The sequence below is a fragment of the Aspergillus thermomutatus genome, assembly GCF_002237265.1.
Source record: "Aspergillus thermomutatus strain HMR AF 39 chromosome Unknown NODE_2, whole genome shotgun sequence".
In the NCBI taxonomy this organism is placed as follows: Eukaryota; Fungi; Ascomycota; class Eurotiomycetes; order Eurotiales; family Aspergillaceae; genus Aspergillus; species Aspergillus thermomutatus.
The window spans coordinates 39,106-56,368 of record NW_020798050.1 but is presented as its reverse complement, the minus strand read 5'-3'; the positions used below and the strand labels follow the sequence as shown (position 1 = coordinate 56,368).

The window sequence follows — 17,263 nt, the reverse complement described above, 5'->3', positions numbered from 1 at the left end:
GCGCCTACGCCGCATGCTGAGTGGAGCGTAGTTAATCCGGACTTATAGCCCCCACTGCCATGGCGTAGTCTGAATACTTTTTGGAACTGTACTCCGTAGATGGATGCGCATGTTCTGCCCGATACCGTCTCTCTGGACTTGGTTATCAGCCGCAGATGGGTTTTATGCATGCATGGGGCCTGATCAGGCTTTGTGAGGAGATTACAGGCCGAAAGATGATATTCTTAACGTTCTAGATTCGACTCTAACCAGGGCTTGGAGGAACTTGTACAGCTGAGCATACGAAGTACATCGGGCCCTGTTTTCACGCTTGGGGGGACTGTAGTGACCGCCCACGACCTCTGTGGCTTCTTCCACGAGACTTAAGATTGGATTGAGTTTCGAAGACATGAAGTGTAGAGAATTGTATGTATTCGTAGGACCACTGGACGTGCTCATGGTCAATTTCATATCGACATGTGCCTACATGAGTCGTTGTAAAAAGGTATATGTCCATGAAAAAAATTGGTGAAGAGAAACATATGCAAAAGGAGATGCCACTGAGGCAATGAAAATGCAATCAATGCTATGCACTGCGTCAAACCCCGCTAATCAGAAATGCCACCCAATGCGGCACTGTGAGAGATCAAAACAATGCGCTTCTAGACGATGATGGTGAATGTCAACCAAAAGGAGAAGATAGAAAAACCGTCAAAGAAACGACCCCATGTCGCTGTTGGCCCTGAGTCGTTTTCGAGCCCGTGAGTGCTCTGTCATTTGCGATGACGAGGCATTGGCACGTTCTCGGTTTTCAGCTTCCATGTCTTTAAGTTGAGCCTCACACTGCTGCGCTGTGTATGTCCTTCTAGCGCCTAGGTCCCTCATCTACATCATCAAAATGTTAGCTTGCAGAACGTGTATGGATACGCCATGAAAAAACAGCTGGAACGATCTCACCTTCTGAGCAATGAAATGATACTTTTCACGTTCCCAATGATCTCGAGCTCTTATGAGAAGTGGGATCTGGAGCACTTGGTCATCAATAAATTGTGAGAAATTGAAGGAGAAAGTCATGACACACATACTCACATCATTCTCATCCCACCGCGCTAGACGTTCTTTGCGCCGGCGCAGCATCCGCATTTGCAAGCGTGCTTCCGACGCATCTTTGTTGAACTTTTCGCGAAACATTTCCCGGATGACTCGCCATGCCAGGTTCTGTTCTCGCAGTCCTTCGACAAAAGCATCTTCTTCTTCCGCTTGCGGGTCGCGCCGGCCCCGGCCGGGAGCGCGAGACCTTTGGTGGGGATGAGGATCAATATGGCCTTGTCGCCGTTCTTGCTCTAGTCGCTGGAGCCCCTCAGGATGAGGCAGTATTGTGACTGGGGTTTCGCGACTCGAAGTTGCGGCTTTCGAGCTGCCTCTTCGAACTCGTTTTGCTGGAGGCGGATGTGGAGACAGAGTAGCTTCAGCATGGCCAAAGTCGTATTCATCTATAGCGTGCCCCAGACCCGCCGTCACCGTTCGTGGAAAATCACTTGGGAACGGTGCAGTGATCCCAAGCCCATGCTGCGGGACTGTTTCGGATATATTGTACTGATATTCTTGCGAATGATGACTGAGAACCGGGCTTGATCTTACGTGCACAAAGGAGTTGTCTGGGAGACTGATTGGTGTTAAGATAGCGGCGGACGGATAGGCAGCTGCAGCGGTAGAGTCCGGATGGTTCATTGCTAAATATGGAGACTGAGCAGCGCAAATGTTTGGTCAGCCAGCTGAAACACCCGACAAACGTCACGGCAAGATTGGCCTACCGTTTCAACACCGGACCACTGAGGCGGTAATGCCTCATAGTATTCATCCAATCCATCACCATGCCCTGGAGTGGCCTGGCCATACGGCATTTGGCCGCCGAACCCTGAAGGAGTTTGAGGATACATAGAGCAAAACTTGGGCACGCGCTTAGACTAGACAGAGAGCGAATGAACTGATGCGTGGCGAGAAAAGATGAAACGTTCGATGAAACAAGTAGGAGGACGAAACAGGCGTCGGCGGCAAGAAGCAGGAGGGATGGTCGACTGAAAGTAATATAAAGTCCCACCACGACGACTTAGGTATTCACTTTTGCACAACAGCTTATTCTATTTCTCGAGGAATGGAATGAAGGTATAAGATGGTTTGCAGACGAGAAGACCGTCCAACAAAAGTCTGATCCAGGTTCATATACGCCAGTTGGGATGATCAAGAAGTGGTCGAATTGCCTTGCAAGGCAGGCCCAGATTCGAGTAGCTCAAATGTCAACGGGTCAAGAAAGCTCCTGAGAGCATGAGAGATACCGCCGACTATCACTGTGCCGCACAAAGATGCTCGTAACGAGAGGTGTAGACACGACGATGGCTCTGCATTTAAGCGCCTGGCTATCCCAGAGATGGGGTCCGAATTGTTATCGAAGGAAAGCAATATCATCTCTCGCGATGACATGACAGCTAGAATTCCAGCCCCCAAACTCTCGGGGCGCAGACTTCAGAATTTGGCCCACCCTGATCGATGGAAAGGCAGCTCCCGCAGCAAAGTCCCAATGCATCGGATCACCCAGGAATGGGAGGCGGGAACCTGTAGAATGACATTTGAGTGCCATCAGGTGCTTAGTGGCCCGCTGCTGGAATTAAGGAGTCAAATGATAGTAAAGGGGTTAGCGCTAAAGACGTCGAAGGACTGACTAGCTAGTGGAGTAGTATAGGAATTGGACGCTCTTCATGAAGCCAGTAAGCGGAGGATCAGGATGAGTGCAATGGAAAAAATAAGGAAAAGGGCTAAATTTCCAGAACAGCGAGTCTACATCCTTGTTTCTAGACGGCTATGGAGCCTGGAAGGGGCAGGGAACAGGGTACGGAATTGACTGCTCGGCACGACTTAATGGAGCAAGAAAACCATTAGAAGCCCACTTGGACTTTGTCAAGGAAGACAGGTCCATCAAGGAACGGTCTATGTCCTGAGCCAGACCAGGATGAACGGATAGCGGGCCATTAAGCGCCTGTTCGTAATTGCGGCTGCAAACCCCCGGAGGATTTGGCTCGTTCAGTGGGCTCTGAGAAGGTCTTAGACGCCTGATCTGACCGAGCTAAATTAGTTAGTGGATTAGTGCGAAAGCCTGAGCCATGAGGTGAGATTTTAAGCAGAGCCTGGCTCGAAGCCTCAATCAATCTCCGTAATTGCGCATCACTAGCCGTCCTGGTTGCATGACTAGCAAGCTTTCCGTGAAAGTGGTGAGTGGCAGCTTGCCGGATTGCCATCGTTATTTCGTCTGCATCCTTCCATTCAGAGCCACGTGTCCCACAAAGATCATGCCGCATACGCGCCAGAGGCTATGCTTCCTGCCAGTCGGTTGAGCTATCATTTTCCAATCGACCGTCTATCCGGGATGGCGCTGGCGCTTAGAGAGCATGAACCGTTTGCTCAAGTAATAAAAGGATGACCCGCTGAAAGAGACCAAGGTCGACTCAGCTGAGCCTGTCTCGTCGAGATTACTCCCCCCGTCAGAAATCAGAATGGGTCTGTCGTCTGTTGGTAATTTCAGGGATATTTGTCATCCTTTTCCCCCAGTATTTTCAGGATTTGAAATCATCGGAATGAGAGAGCAAGACATGCACACGTGATCTCGCAGGATTTCGGGAGGCGGTGCCAAGATTTCATCTAGTCCATTTTAGGTGATATACAGAAAGGGAAGCCCCCGACTTTCCGGCCCATGATGGGGACAAAAAGGTTTGAAGTTGATACTCGGAGAAGAATTGTTCACCTTGCGAGGCGTTCTTCTTCTCGAGAGAGAGATTGGTCCCTTCTCAAGTATCGAGTCATCCATCGTCTGTTTGCATCTTCAATTGATAGAAGTGCCACTCAACCCTTCTTCGGTGGCTATGCCCTGGCGCAGCAATGGCTCAGAATGACTCTGAAACACTGGACGCTGTTTTGGCTTTTGTTTCAGGTTGCAACCGTGCATCAAAAGACCAAATCACGATTTAGTTGGCAGATCCTGACCTTCCCACGGATCTCCATTCTCCGCACTACTTTAAATCGATGATCCAACCAAAAGATCCGTATGATTCTCGTCAATATGCTAAAAGCAGATAAGGCTAACTGCCTGATATCAAAAATAGCATTGATCGATGATTGCGCCTTGAGCCATTGTACATAATAACCCCCAAAACATGGCCAGAATCAGTAACTGCTCACTCCAAAGCCGAAGAGACACTGGGACAAGGGAGATCAATCCACTTGCTGCAGGGTTTCTATATATAAGTATCGCCCATCAACAGCGATTATTAGTCGCGATTGGACGAGGCTGCATGATGCAATGGGCTCTGCCCATCAGTGTGATGGTCCAGATTGTCATCCTCATCCTCCAGAAATCCCTCCAAGCCTTCGTTATCCGCATCCCCGGGCTTGCGCCGGGTGTGCTCGTCCAAGGTATCGTCCGCCGAGATGGAAATGCCGCGAGCACCCCAGCGGTTGTTGCTAGGCCTATCACCACCGGCTCCCCTCTCCCCTTCCATTCCTTCTCCGGTAAGGTTCTGCTCCTCGTCCAGACTTTCTCGTCGTCGTCTGATATTGAACACCTTGTTAACTATCCAGCTTTTACTATAATCTTCGGAATCCACCACACCACCATTTCGAAGCTTGACGCGCTGGCGAGAATAGTAGACCCAAGCGAAATCGACGTAGAAAGCAGTTTGAATGATACCAAAGATCATCGAGATCGGATCCCAGTGTTTCTCGGAGCCGAACCCTCTCACGAACCAGTTCAGGATATAGAACGCGCGGTAAGAGCCCAAGGCGAGGAGATAGTATGAGTCAATCACCGTCGGAACGGTAGTCTGGCGGAGTAGCAGGAGCTGGGGAAGCACGCATACGGATTCTAGGATGATGGAGAAGGACCACATTATCTGCATCATACTTCTGATTAGCACTGGGGCAACAAGAGCTCATCTGTGAGTGCTAGACCCACCTCGGTGAACCAGTGACTTTTGAAGAGGTCTTTATCGTCGAAAATAGGAGTCACAATCGGCGCTAGGACAAGAGAAAGCACGACGGAGCCAAGAGCCATCTTCCATGCCCTCTCTCTCTCACGCGTCCGCGGGTAGACCTTCATCATCAAGAAAATGATATAGAAAGAAGAGAATATGTAGAAAAACTTGAAGAAAACGAGGTAGAAGCTCCTCCAACCGCTCCCTCGGAACAGATCAAGGTAGCGTGTGACAAACACGGCAGCATAAAGCATCTGTGTGAGTAGCGAGACACCTGCCATTCAGAATCGAAGAGTCAGTTGCATGTCCCTATCCCTAGGTTGAGGGGCGGAGTATCTGTACATACCTTCCGCACTTTTGTTTCGATGAATAGCCCACATCAAGATGCATTTCGACGATATGTGAGACAGATCGCCTAACAGGCGAAAGACGTTCATACTCATCTTGGTTTATTCTTCGAAGCTTTGAGGTAGCTCGACTTGTGCTCTGAAGGAAAGGCGGTGAAAGACAGTCTGGAGAGTCACAGTCTAAACTACCGTCGACACGGTTCAGCTGATTGAAGTAAATACTCAGATAATCTAGTTGTTGAAGCTTCGTTTGTGGTGAAGACGAATTTTGGATGAGGATGTGTTGCGACTCCTCACGGGAGGCCAAGGCCAGATAAGAAAGACTACCTAGTCACGGCAGTAGCTCAACGTGTTAGGCAGCGAGATAACGATTAGGAATTCTTCATCAGGTGGTGATGGTGAGGAAAGAAAGAAGGCTGTATACTCAAGAGAGACAATCACTTTTAAACAATCAAATCGTGATAGTGCATGGTGACACTGGTGAAACAAAAGCCGCGATCGAGGTACGTAACAGGTGATAGCAGTTGTGATCTGTTATCTCAGCTTCTCCTCACAGTGATCCACCGCCCATCTGACTTTACCCAATGTGGTCTTGGAACTCGGGGCCGCGTTGTTCATCACGTGAGCAGCTGGTGACGTCGAACCTTAGCTCTTGGGTTCCTGGTTCCTCCACATGTCCAGCACTTAGCAAACATAAGGTACCTCGAGAACCGGTATCAAACAGACAGAGAAGTACGCAATCAATCTAGCAGTGACAATGCCACGTGCACTTTTCATGAGAAAGATCATGTAGGTAGCTTTTAGATCGACCGAGTAACACTTTTCTAAACGAACAGTCTTCTTCCTCTGATGGATTAAGACTGTCTGGCGAGCAGCTTATGCTTTTTGCTGCCCATGTCCTGCTATATCTCCAATTTACTGGGTTTCCGAGATTCGCTGACTCGACAGCGCTACACGATTGTGCTGATAATGCGGGATTGTTACATCGTCCGATTGAAGGTTCTGCCAGCTTTATCAGCTTGGTGGGCTGAGGCTGGCTCATAATGCATGTTATACCTTCCGTCCTTGACTGGTGACATGCTGGGAAACGTCGGCGATATGTCTATGAAACATCGAATAAGCATAACCCTGATCCCTCTGTGGCAGGAAAACAGAACATACTCTGATGCTACTAACGTTTGCAAGTGGTACCCGCTCAGCGAATGCTTTTGACGCGCTTGCCGTATATCTGGGTGTCTTCATTCTGCGATAAGCACGGTTACCAAGCGCTCGATTGAAATTACAAGCGCTTGATTGAAAAGAATGCCGGTGCTTCGCAGTTCAGCTCGACATGCCTTTCTCTTGCATATCACAGTCATCGATGACGTCCCTTTGGGAGAATATACTTCTTGTATGGAGTCGCAATGGTTCGATTGTCGAAATGAAGAGAAAGATGGGTGCATGCCTTATGTAGATCTCGATAAATCGAGATTATGCTTATCTTGGTGATCAGTAGCTCAAACCGCGGTACTATCTTAACTTCTTTGTTCCTGAATTATTTGGGGTATCTCCTAGTTTATACTGGATAATTGGCACAAGTTCTACAGATCCTTTGTTATATTGGCAAGTAACTGGTGAGGATCTGTGTAATGTGGGAAGAATGACCATATCAGCTCTTGCCTTCTTCTGCAAAGGCGGTACTACCCCCATATCACTGATCAACTCACTGATGTACGCCATCTCGTAACCAATTCTGAGAGGCAGGCCGTTCTGTCGTCAAAGGATGGTATCGTCTGACTGGTCAGATTCTGTTCGATCGAGGCCCTCCAGCTTACCCCGCACTTGCCTGGAGCATTGACGCTCAGTGTACAGGGCTGGACTGTGATTAGGTACAGAAGAGGAGATCAATACATACAATTACATGGAAGTGAGTATCTTGGGATTTTGAAGTATTACTCTGTGCCACGCGGTCGCTTTGGGGGATGCTTCAGATGCATGAATTCAGGGTAGATAGTAGTGGATATACAAAGTTCTCCAGAGTTCCTGGCTTTCATGTAAGTTCTTTAAGGTCACCCGAGAGGAGATACTCAGTAAAGTACTTAGGTAGTGTACCCATCTACTTAACCTACCGTAAGTATCTGGGCCGTTAAACTGGTCCCTCACTCGTCCTTATTCTGCTATTCTTCCCATGAAAGTGTAGCCTCTCTTACTAGTAGTTTACTGGATCGCGACTTGCACAGGACAAATCCCGCCACCTCCTCTCGACTTTGTCTTGGCTTGTTCATTGCTTAGTATCTAAGTGGTGGTTATCCCAGGGATGATCAAGCTGGCCTTGTTGTTATGATTTGACCATGATTCTGCTATTATCACAAGTCAGTGCAATAGAGATGAGGTCATAGAGGTTATGGATGAAGGACCAGTATTTCTATACAAGTATCAGCTACCGAAACAAAGCACGAAGTAGTCAACCGTGCTTTGAACATGTTGGAGAAGCTACATACCCTACAATTACTAGGTGTGACTTGTCGTACGAAGCACAGTATCAAATCCTGCTTATCTTCTCACATGCTACAATAGTCTGTCCCATGTTCGAATCATCACAGAAGGAACAAAAATACTCTTCAACCGGATACAAGCAATCAAAAGTGATGATCTCTTTCAGCGTCTGATGTCCAGTGGCTAGCGCTGTCCGAGGACAGAGGGGAAAAAGCAAGCAAGTGGATTCGGAGAGAGCGGGAATGAATGATAAAGAATGAATGGAGGATGGATTCTCAATGCTCCCCTGGTCTTTTTCATCACAGTCTTTTCTTCACCCCTCCTCTGAATTGGAGCCAAGGATACCTATCATCTCGTACCTATAATCAATAAATAATAGTGGTTTGCGAGTAGCGTACTGATCATTAGATGTGTAAGTGTGACTGAATAATAATGCATCAAGTACAGAGTACCTCGAGTACCTTTCAGTTTCCAGATGTATGTAATGTAGCTAGTTGAGGTACTTTACCTACCTGGGTAGCTCAACGGTACTTTAGATTAGCACACGGCTACTGGATCTGGCGTTTAGTATTATAGAGAAGGATGGATTGCTGATTATTAGGTAGTTCCTTTTTCTTTTCCCTTTCCCTCCCGTCTCCCCTATTTGTTTATCGTCAGCCTACCTCTACCTTACTCCTCCCTACTGCTGCTTCTTCAACCTCCGGATGTAACTGTCTCTGCTACCTTACTGACGACTATTACCATTACCCACTCTTCAGCTCGGGTTAATACTTCTGATGTTTTTCCTCGTTTAATCTTCTTGAGGATAAAGATACCAATAAAATGAACTCTGACGATCAGTAAGCCTTCCCTCTGATCTCACACTCCCCTCCGTTCACTCTTGTATCTCCACCAGGTCCTGACAAAGAGTGTCTTATCATCATCGACTCCAGTCAACAACATCGAGTCAGTCCGTACTATTTTCAGCCAATGTATCCTAAGATGCTAGAGAACTACTCCTGTGACTGTGCCTAAACCTGTTTATACATCCCTCTCTCTCTCTCTCTCTCTCTCTCTCTCTCTCTTCCCTCACCTACCCTCCCGTCTGAACCCTCACTTTCCTACCCACTTCATCCCGGCCCTCTCGTTTTTGACTTATTCGCATACATACAGTACATGCATGCATGCATGTAACACCCTCCAGTCGCTCCTTTCTGCCCCTCGCTCGTTTTCTCTCCTTCCTTTTCTGCGGCGCTACTGCCACTCTGTGGGATGCGCCCGTGTCATCATCGCTTCTAGTGTAACAAAAAGAGCCCACTTCCCTAGACTTGACGGCCAATCCACACAAACTCCTGTCAGTAGCAGATGTGCTAATCTCTTAAGCATGTGTATTGACAGATGAATCGTCGCAGCGTGACTGGGACAGTGGCGTATCTTCCAACATGTCGTAAGTGAACCTTTTCTTGTCCTGCGCCGCAGCAGAAGACCCTCTTTCCCTTTCCGTGTACTCCAGATACATGGGATATACATGTGCATGTAACAAGCGCGTCTTTCTTGGGACGCTTTCCGCTCATGACGGGAAAGGAGCAAGCCTCACTTACTAACCTTGAGTCTCTCCTCATTCTCTTTTTGACTAGGTCACCTCCAACATCCAAGCGTATCAAGACATCTGTCTCCACCAGCGTACCACCACAACTCCTAACACAGCAACAAATCAACCCCTTCCAGAGAGTCCCTGCTTACGAGGCCATTCCTATACCCCCGGCTCAGGTGGCGCCTCAGAATTCCCGCAAACGCCGTTCTCCCCCCCAGTCAAGTGCCGCGGCAACCATGGCTGCACCACTCACTTCTGCTTCGGGAGATGCAACACAGAATCCCCAAGGTGCCCCGGAAGCGGCTCCAAAGAAGAAAGGGCGGACCAATACGCCCTGGACGGCGGAGGAAGAGCAGAGACTCAAGACGATGCGCGACGCGGGTCGCAGCTGGAGCGAGATTGCCAAGGTTCGTCCTGATGGTCTACCTCATATTGATAGTCTCGCTCCGCTGATTCTTCTCCTTTGGGGAACCTGCAGACTTTTCCCACCCGAACTGAGGGGAGTGTGAAAAAGCACTGGTACAAGGTTGGGAGCTTGTCCTCACTCCCGTGAGCCCGAACCTGATACTCACGTCCGTCACAGGATATGCATTACGCCGAGTTCGCGGAAGAAGAGGTACTACCTGATAGATTACTACTCTTGCATGATCTTTGCGCGTTAACACCATTCAGTCTGTTGCCCTACGGGAGGCAATAAAAGAATATGAGGCCAACAAGTGGAAGGTCATCGGACAGAAAGTTGGAAAGCCCGCCAAAGTGAGTCTTCTCTTCCTCCAACTTGTGTGATGTCCAACTGCTGAACCATTGTGTATAAAAAGGCATGCGAGCAATATGCGAAGGAGCATTTCAAGAATCTTTGATTGTGCTATGACATTCAACGACGTGATGATTTTTATGCAGGGTAATGATGCAACTATCTATATATCGAACTCGGAGCTTCTCGGTAGGCACACGGAGCGCATGACATAGTAACAAGGTCAGGAACGGCACAGGTTCATGGAGTTTGTCGCTTCTCATTTATCCGGTCTCTGTTATTTCGTCTCGTTGGGTTTCCTTTCGGCTTCTCTCCTCCACTGTCACTATATGCCCTTGACTTCACTTGTTCATTTTCCATCATATGCAATTCTCTGCCAAGTTGATGCGTGTGCTAGAAACAATGTGATTGCTTGAGACAGCCCGAGCCACATAGGCCTATCGAGCCATATCTGTTTTACCCACTTTGCCTGATCTTATCCTCATACTTCACTCGACCAAGACGATAAAGTATACCGTAAGGGTCTGGATGGCCCAAGCTCTCCGAGCGTTGATCATGGGGGCTCCGCGGCAATAGAGGTAGAGACGACAACTATCTGGCTCAATCATCTGATACTCTATCTGTTGTTTACCTTGTACTTTCAGATTGAGATCAATCGTCCCATTGAGAATCAGACCTCGAAAAAACCACTTTTGCCAAGGCCCGAAGGGCGGAGACCAGAAAAGACGTCTTGAGGTTGAAAAAAGTTTCCCGCGGCGGGAAATAAATTCTTGGAGAGAAACCCCCCCTCGAATCTCCTTTCGTTTTCTTTCTCTTCATCCTTGCGTCGATCGCACTTTGTCAGAGAGGGAAAAAGGTTTGCGCTCATTGGCATATTGATCCAATTGCCCACATACTTTTCAGTAGTAGTAGTTCACTCCTCTGACGCAGATCCTTATCAAGGTGTGGCGACAATCCTTCATCGGAGCAAAACTCGCTGACTCAAAGATTCTCCTTCCGTCTCACCAGGTTATCAAGTGTCGCACCGGATCAATCTCCATTGGGACCAGAAGCACCATTCCAGTACATCTCTCCTGTCTTCTTAAATCTGCAAGAGATAGCTATCAAGCCCATCATGAAGACGAGTAGCCTGGTTTTGTCTATCGATCAAGGTATCTAGATAATCTGCCTGCATGAAGACCGGTGTTCGACTTCAGTGTTACGTTTCACATATCCTCTGGTGGTCATTGTTGTCAGTCACATCATCAGATTGTTGCCTCCTGACCCTAATGATCCCTGGATACCCGTGGTCGTCGCTGTTGTCGTTCTGAGATTACACGGTTGAACTTGATCTGGATAATTCCAGCGAAAGGACTCATGCGCGCTTCTTTGAGCTTTTGGCCCTTTCAATGGTATTTGAATACTAACTCAAGTGTAGCAGCATGTCGTCTGAAATCGCAAATCCCTCGCTAGGGATCCACTCCGAAAAGGAGACTTCGGGCTTCCGTTCCGAGGAGCAACCGACTTCTTATTATGACAAAAATGGTGAGAACCATAGCGAGAGACCCAATGGCCGCTTTATGCCATCTCGCGTGGGCATGTACCTCAGGAGGTTCGAGCAACAACTCGTCGAGTATAACCTCGAGGCTCGCGGAATCGAACGAGTGCATGAGGGTGAACGCTTAAAAAAACTCTCCTGGGTTTCCTACACCCAGGCGTTCCTGCTCTGGGTCTCGATCAATCTGGCAGCGAACAACATAACTCTCGGAATGTTGGGCCCTGCTCTTTATGGGCTCAGCTTCCTTGATTCGGCGCTGTGTGCTGTTCTGGGTGCATTGCTTGGTTCTGTGGTGTCGTCGTGGATGGCTACTCGAGGACCTATCTCTGGAATCCGCACCATGGTATGTTCTCGTCTCTCCTAAGTGGCTTGAGTGATAAGCAGCTGCTTCTGACAATTATGCAGGCTTTTGGGCGTTATGCAATGGGATGGTGGCCTAGCAAGATCGTAGTGATTTTGAACTTGATCCAGATGCTCGGGTATTGCCTCATTGACTGCGTGGTTGGAGGCCAAATCTTGTCCGCTGTCTCACTGAATGGGAATTTGTCAGTTGCAGTTGGTGAGTAACTTGTCGCTTATTAATGCTTGTTCTTGGAATTAACAAGACAAAGGTATCGTGATTATCGCTCTTATAAGTTGGGTCGTTGCTACCTTTGGCATTGATGCCTTCCATTACTATGAACGGTATGTAAAGCTTGAAAAAGCCGTAGAGATGAAAACTGAACGTATCAAGCTACGCCTTCCTGCCTCAGTTGATCGTCGTCTGCGTCTTGTTCGGCGTCTCTGCCACGAAGTATGACCTGTCGACGCCATCGGTAGGAGATCCTCGCACAATCGTTGGGAACCGGTAAGTTTCTTAGAGTCCTTATTTATTTATGACGAAAGGTCTTCGAGTCTGACAACGTCAGGCTGTCGTTCTTTTCGATTTGCGTTAGTGCTGCCATCACCTATGCTCCCCTGGCGGCAGACTTTTTCGTCTACTACCCAGAAGGAACCTCCAAGTGGGCCATCTTCTCCCTGTCCTTGTCTGGCCTGATGGTCTCCTTCACTCTGGCCTTTCTCGCCGGTATTGGACTTGCCTCCGGTATACCTTCCCACCTAGAATACAACGTGGCGTACCAAAAGGGTGCAGGAGCCCTCATCGTCGAAGGCTTTGGCCCTTTGCACGGATTCGGCAAGTTCTGCTCCGTAGTCGTCGCCCTCGGCCTGATCGCCAACACCATTGCCCCGACATACTCTGCCGGCGTCGACTTCCAAATCCTCGGCCGATATGCGGAGAAGGTACCCCGCGTTATCTGGAACACCATCGGCGTGGTCATCTACATCGTCTGCGCGCTGGCAGGGCGCAGCCACCTGTCCGAGATCTTCACCAACTTCCTCGCGCTTATGGGATACTGGGTCGCGATCTGGATCGCCATCATCCTCGAAGAGCGGTTCATCTTCCGCTTGCGCAGCGGGTACAACTGGTACGCCTGGAATGATCCGTCCAAGTTGCCCGTGGGCATTGCCGCCTTCATTGCATTCCTGGTCGGTTGGGCCGGTGCAGTCCTCTGCATGGCGCAGTTCTGGTACATCGGACCTCTTGCCAAGTTGGTTGGGGAATATGGTGCGGATGTAAGTGCTACCTCTGTCCTTCGTGCCAGTAAACCCCTCCTGACTTCCTATAGATGGGCAACTACGTGGGATTCACATGGGCGGCCGTCGTCTACCCTCCCCTGCGGTACATTGAACTTCGCTGGCTCAAACGGTGAGTCTCTCAGTAACTGAGTACCCGAGCCACGACAAAAGGTTGTCGCGAACAAACAAATAGATATGTACGACTTCTAGAAGAAGAGGAAAGACCCAGGAGAAGGCTTCATCGTGGGAATAATACTGAAAAGTTCGTTGTTGAGTTTATAATGTTGTACAGCTATATACGCCTATTCCATGGCAATGATGCCATTGATGATTTTGGTTATCGATTCGTCCCATCACTTGAATCTGTATGTTGCTGACACCCAATTCACGTCGATCATGCCATTGACTGGCATTTGCAGTCATAGATGATAGACCTAGCCACACAGGAAGGCACGGGGTTTCGGGCTACTTTCGGTTCCCCGGCACTCCGTAGATCAGGCCATACTCCATACTCCGATGTCATGCCATCCAGTCATGATTGCATGTGTCACATCATTCTCAAATCTTGCGTAGACTTGACTATTTGACAAAGTCTGTCATGGAAGACAATTCTACAGTAAAGCAGTAGTGCTAGGAAGAAGAGAAATTCGCTACACAAAACAAACACCAATCGCACTCCGTTCAATCAACTTCGACTATATTCTACAAAAAAAAAGACAGGGAGGAGTCAACAGAGAAGATACAACCACCTTAGACGCGTAACAAATAAACGAGCAAAAAGGCCCGAAACGGGAATACTAGCTATTTTGACGTTTGCTGTTTATCGTCTGTTCTTTTCGCCTCAATCTTTTCCGTGGAGTAACGGGCACAGGACAATCGAACTATATTCGTAGCGTGCAGTATTTACCGGTACCAGTACTCAGGCTTGACGTAGTCGGCGAAAGTCTTGACCTCCTCTTGAGGGGGGTGGTGGCCGTGACCGTGGTCGTCTGCAGATATGTAAGGAGCCGAAAAAACGACAGAGAAAATAGAGGTCAAGCAGGAATATGAAACAAGTGAAGGGTAACTTACGAGCATGGAGGTCCTCCTCAGGTCCAACGTACTCCAGCTTGACGACATTACCGCACTCGCCGCAGCGCTCAATGGGACGATCACGAGATACCTATGGTGACAGAGAAGATGCGCATTAGCGATCTGCGGGATTGAGGGCACACAGAAGCCACGAAGCGTGCAATGCTTACCGTCAGCCAGACGACATGGTGGGAGTCTGCGGGATATCCGGTGCAACCGGCGTACTGCTCGTCACCAGCGCTCTTGACGATGATGGGGTTGTCAAGGGTTCCTAATCAGGCAAGCTTCGTTAGCCTGGATTCAAACGCGCGACACGCTGCTCCCACGACTCATTCAATGCAGGGAGTATCCGCATACCCTTTCTAGAAGCATCAAGGGGTCTCATGTCGAAGATGTCAATGCCCTGCATCTTTCCGATAAGTTCTAGACGCTCAAGACCGGTAGACTGGTCGACGTCGGTGGGGACGGTACCGGGCTTAGCACCCGGGGGAAGGAGGTCCTCTTCAGTTTTGATTTCTGCAAAGTGATAACAAAGTGTCAGCATAATGACTTTTTGTTCAACGGGTGTTCTAGCCGAGAGAAGTCGACGGGATCCGGTATGACGAAAATGCAAGACCGAGACCGAGAACGAGACCAGTGACGCCTTGCATATCACAAACAGGTAGCTCTCGACAGAAGTACAGAAATGATGATTGATTATTTCGGGATTCTCGTGATGTGCTTGACAGGGGCCCGACGGATCATCTTATCACCAACCTTCAAAAGGAAGAATCTTGCCCTCCTGCTTCACAACATACTTCTTATTATTGCCTAAAACACGAGAAAACCCAGAGTTAGCCAGAGTGCCATGCAAGATTATCGACAAAGTGATACGGATTGCCTTGTGCAGACTCAATTGGGCCGCGCAAGAAACGATGTTGTCATAGACAGAGGTGGTGCTGGCCATCTTTGGATTCACGTACAGCGGACGACGGAGGAGGAAAAAGGACGAGCAGCGATGGCTCTGACCGGGGCGCGCCTGGCGAGGGCGAAAGCTGTGCGTTGGAGGAACATTGTCCTGGACAATTGATGGTATCGACGGCTGGACGAGGGGAGGGAGGAGGTTTGGTGGAGAGGGAGTTTGGAGGTTTGAGGTGAGTTTGAAGCCGTTTCGGCCCGCTGTCGACTGGACCACCTGACTGAGAGCCGCCCAAACCACCCGAGTCGTGCGCTGCGTCTTACTCAGCAGCCCCGACTGATTGGCTGCGGAGCTTCTACGGCGTGCCACAAATGCCAGTATAGCATTCCTTCCCATTCCGGTAGTTTACTTAGGGCTTAGGGTTAAGATATCTGCGCCAGCGTCATGTCCTCATCAAGGCTCACATCGCAGCATTGTAGTGTCTGAGTTCCAAGACCGTTCCAATTCCTATAATACAGATATATACACAATATCGTATAAGCATTTTTCCACAGCCAGCCATTGCTTCTCTCCGTCCATCCGTCACCTAATGGGAAAAAAAGAGAGATCGAAGAAAGAAGTAGGAAATCCCACGCATCACTGGTCATTCCCATCCACGTGTATCCCATATGATATCCATCAAAACATTCGTCAAAGCTGAGACGCCTTTTCTCGACAAGCTGCTGGAGTAAAGCCATTGCCAACCTTCCCTGCGATTATTCGCCATCGATCATTCTCGTACTCTTGTATTGCACGCTGTAGTCGTTGAACCTAGACATGCATCAGTTAGTACGTCAACGGTTCCTGTGATATGTTGATCCGACCCTCTCATAAAGTAATGCTTACCATCTCATCCGTCCATGTCACATCCTTGGCCTTCAGCTTGGTACAGTAACGAACTTGCAGCGTGCCACTCGTTCGACCAGGAAAGAAATCGGCAATTTGCTTCCACGTCAGGTTCTTGTTCTCTTTCAACTCTACCAGTAAGGCGTCCTCTTCCTGCGTAAATTTAAGTTTCGGGCCTCGAGGCCTGGGAGCCGGATCAGGCATGCCTGGTTGGCCCACCACGCTTGGTGGACCAGAGGGAATAGGAGACGTTTCCACATTCATGCCATGCCGTTCTGCAGAGTGAAGCGATGCCTGCGGGGGTAGACGATGGTGGTGGTGTTGTTGGGGCAGCGCCATAGACTCTGGTGGTCCGAATCCATGGCTAGACATCGGTTGATGATGGTGGTGATGGTGGTGGTGTTGTTGTTGCTGCGGCTGTTGTTGCGGCTGTTGATGGTGTGCTTGTTGCTGTGAAGAATCGTCGTGGACAGAGAAGAGCATTCCTGTGGTTTGTGTCGTCTCCGTAGATGCCTGCGTGGAAAGCGCTGACAAGCGCGGCCGAACTCCATGGTCTCCGTGGTCACCCTCCCCTTCCGTCTCGGAATGGGGTCGCTTCTTGCCGCGTTGAACTGTTGGAATCTCGAAGGTGGCAGGGGTATACTGCATCGGAAGCTGTCTGGGGAGCATGTGAGCCGGTGTGAGAACAACGGACTGGGAAATGTCAGGATTTGCTGCTGGGAGAACGGTCGTGCTCGCATGGTGTTGCTCGTATGCTGTGTTGTGTGAGCTTCCCTGCGGAAACGGCGGGTTGGGCTCTTTATGACGCTGAATATGCGACTGCTGCGTTTGGTAGGCGAGTGCGTTCTCATGCCCCTCCTGTTTAGCATGTTGGGCGTAATCAAGAGCATAATCTCGGTACGGATCCGCCAGCGTCACAGACATACATCGGCTCTGCTAGGGCTCCAAAGCCCCGGCAGGCTATTCAATCTTTATCAAAAGCTTGGACACGAGATCTGTATGTATAGAGGATGATCGGTGACTGATTATTGCGACCATTAAAAGGGGGAACGCTTCGTTTATGTCGGAGATTGCGATGCGAAGCTTAGCTAATGCGAGGAGCTGCG

The 17,263-nt window shown here is 49.2% G+C and overlaps 5 protein-coding genes across 5 annotated transcripts; 2 read left to right on the top strand and 3 right to left on the bottom strand.

The window, feature by feature from the left end:
- Positions 1-690: 690 nt before the first annotated feature.
- CDV56_106063 (uncharacterized protein) lies at positions 691-1,919 on the bottom strand (the record flags this gene model as incomplete). The annotated part of the gene is made up of 4 exons (XM_026759682.1): positions 691-864; positions 937-1,002; positions 1,069-1,725; positions 1,794-1,919. 4 exons carry the CDS (start codon positions 1,917-1,919, stop codon positions 691-693), a joined length of 1,023 nt encoding a protein of 340 aa, XP_026618905.1.
- Positions 1,920-4,298: 2,379 nt separating this feature from the next.
- On the bottom strand, positions 4,299-5,443 carry CDV56_105822 (ER lumen protein-retaining receptor; the record flags this gene model as incomplete). Its single annotated transcript, XM_026759441.1, has 3 exons — positions 4,299-4,919; positions 4,982-5,274; positions 5,347-5,443. The coding sequence occupies 3 exons, from the start codon at positions 5,441-5,443 to the stop codon at positions 4,299-4,301; spliced, it is 1,011 nt and encodes a 336-aa protein (XP_026618904.1).
- Positions 5,444-9,243: 3,800 nt separating this feature from the next.
- On the top strand, positions 9,244-10,255 carry CDV56_105462 (uncharacterized protein; the record flags this gene model as incomplete). Its single annotated transcript, XM_026759081.1, has 5 exons — positions 9,244-9,248; positions 9,439-9,802; positions 9,979-10,011; positions 10,068-10,151; positions 10,214-10,255. The coding sequence occupies 5 exons, from the start codon at positions 9,244-9,246 to the stop codon at positions 10,253-10,255; spliced, it is 528 nt and encodes a 175-aa protein (XP_026618903.1).
- Positions 10,256-11,570: 1,315 nt separating this feature from the next.
- Positions 11,571-13,437, top strand: CDV56_105205 (purine-cytosine permease family protein; the record flags this gene model as incomplete). Its single annotated transcript, XM_026758824.1, has 6 exons — positions 11,571-12,029; positions 12,092-12,245; positions 12,298-12,370; positions 12,420-12,533; positions 12,595-13,300; positions 13,354-13,437. 6 exons carry the CDS (start codon positions 11,571-11,573, stop codon positions 13,435-13,437), a joined length of 1,590 nt encoding a protein of 529 aa, XP_026618902.1.
- Positions 13,438-14,206: 769 nt separating this feature from the next.
- On the bottom strand, positions 14,207-17,081 carry CDV56_104917 (uncharacterized protein; the record flags this gene model as incomplete). Its single annotated transcript, XM_026758536.1, has 7 exons — positions 14,207-14,292; positions 14,375-14,465; positions 14,545-14,645; positions 14,732-14,890; positions 15,131-15,584; positions 16,158-16,521; positions 16,690-17,081. 7 exons carry the CDS (start codon positions 17,079-17,081, stop codon positions 14,207-14,209), a joined length of 1,647 nt encoding a protein of 548 aa, XP_026618901.1.
- Between the last annotated feature and the right edge of the window lie 182 nt (positions 17,082-17,263).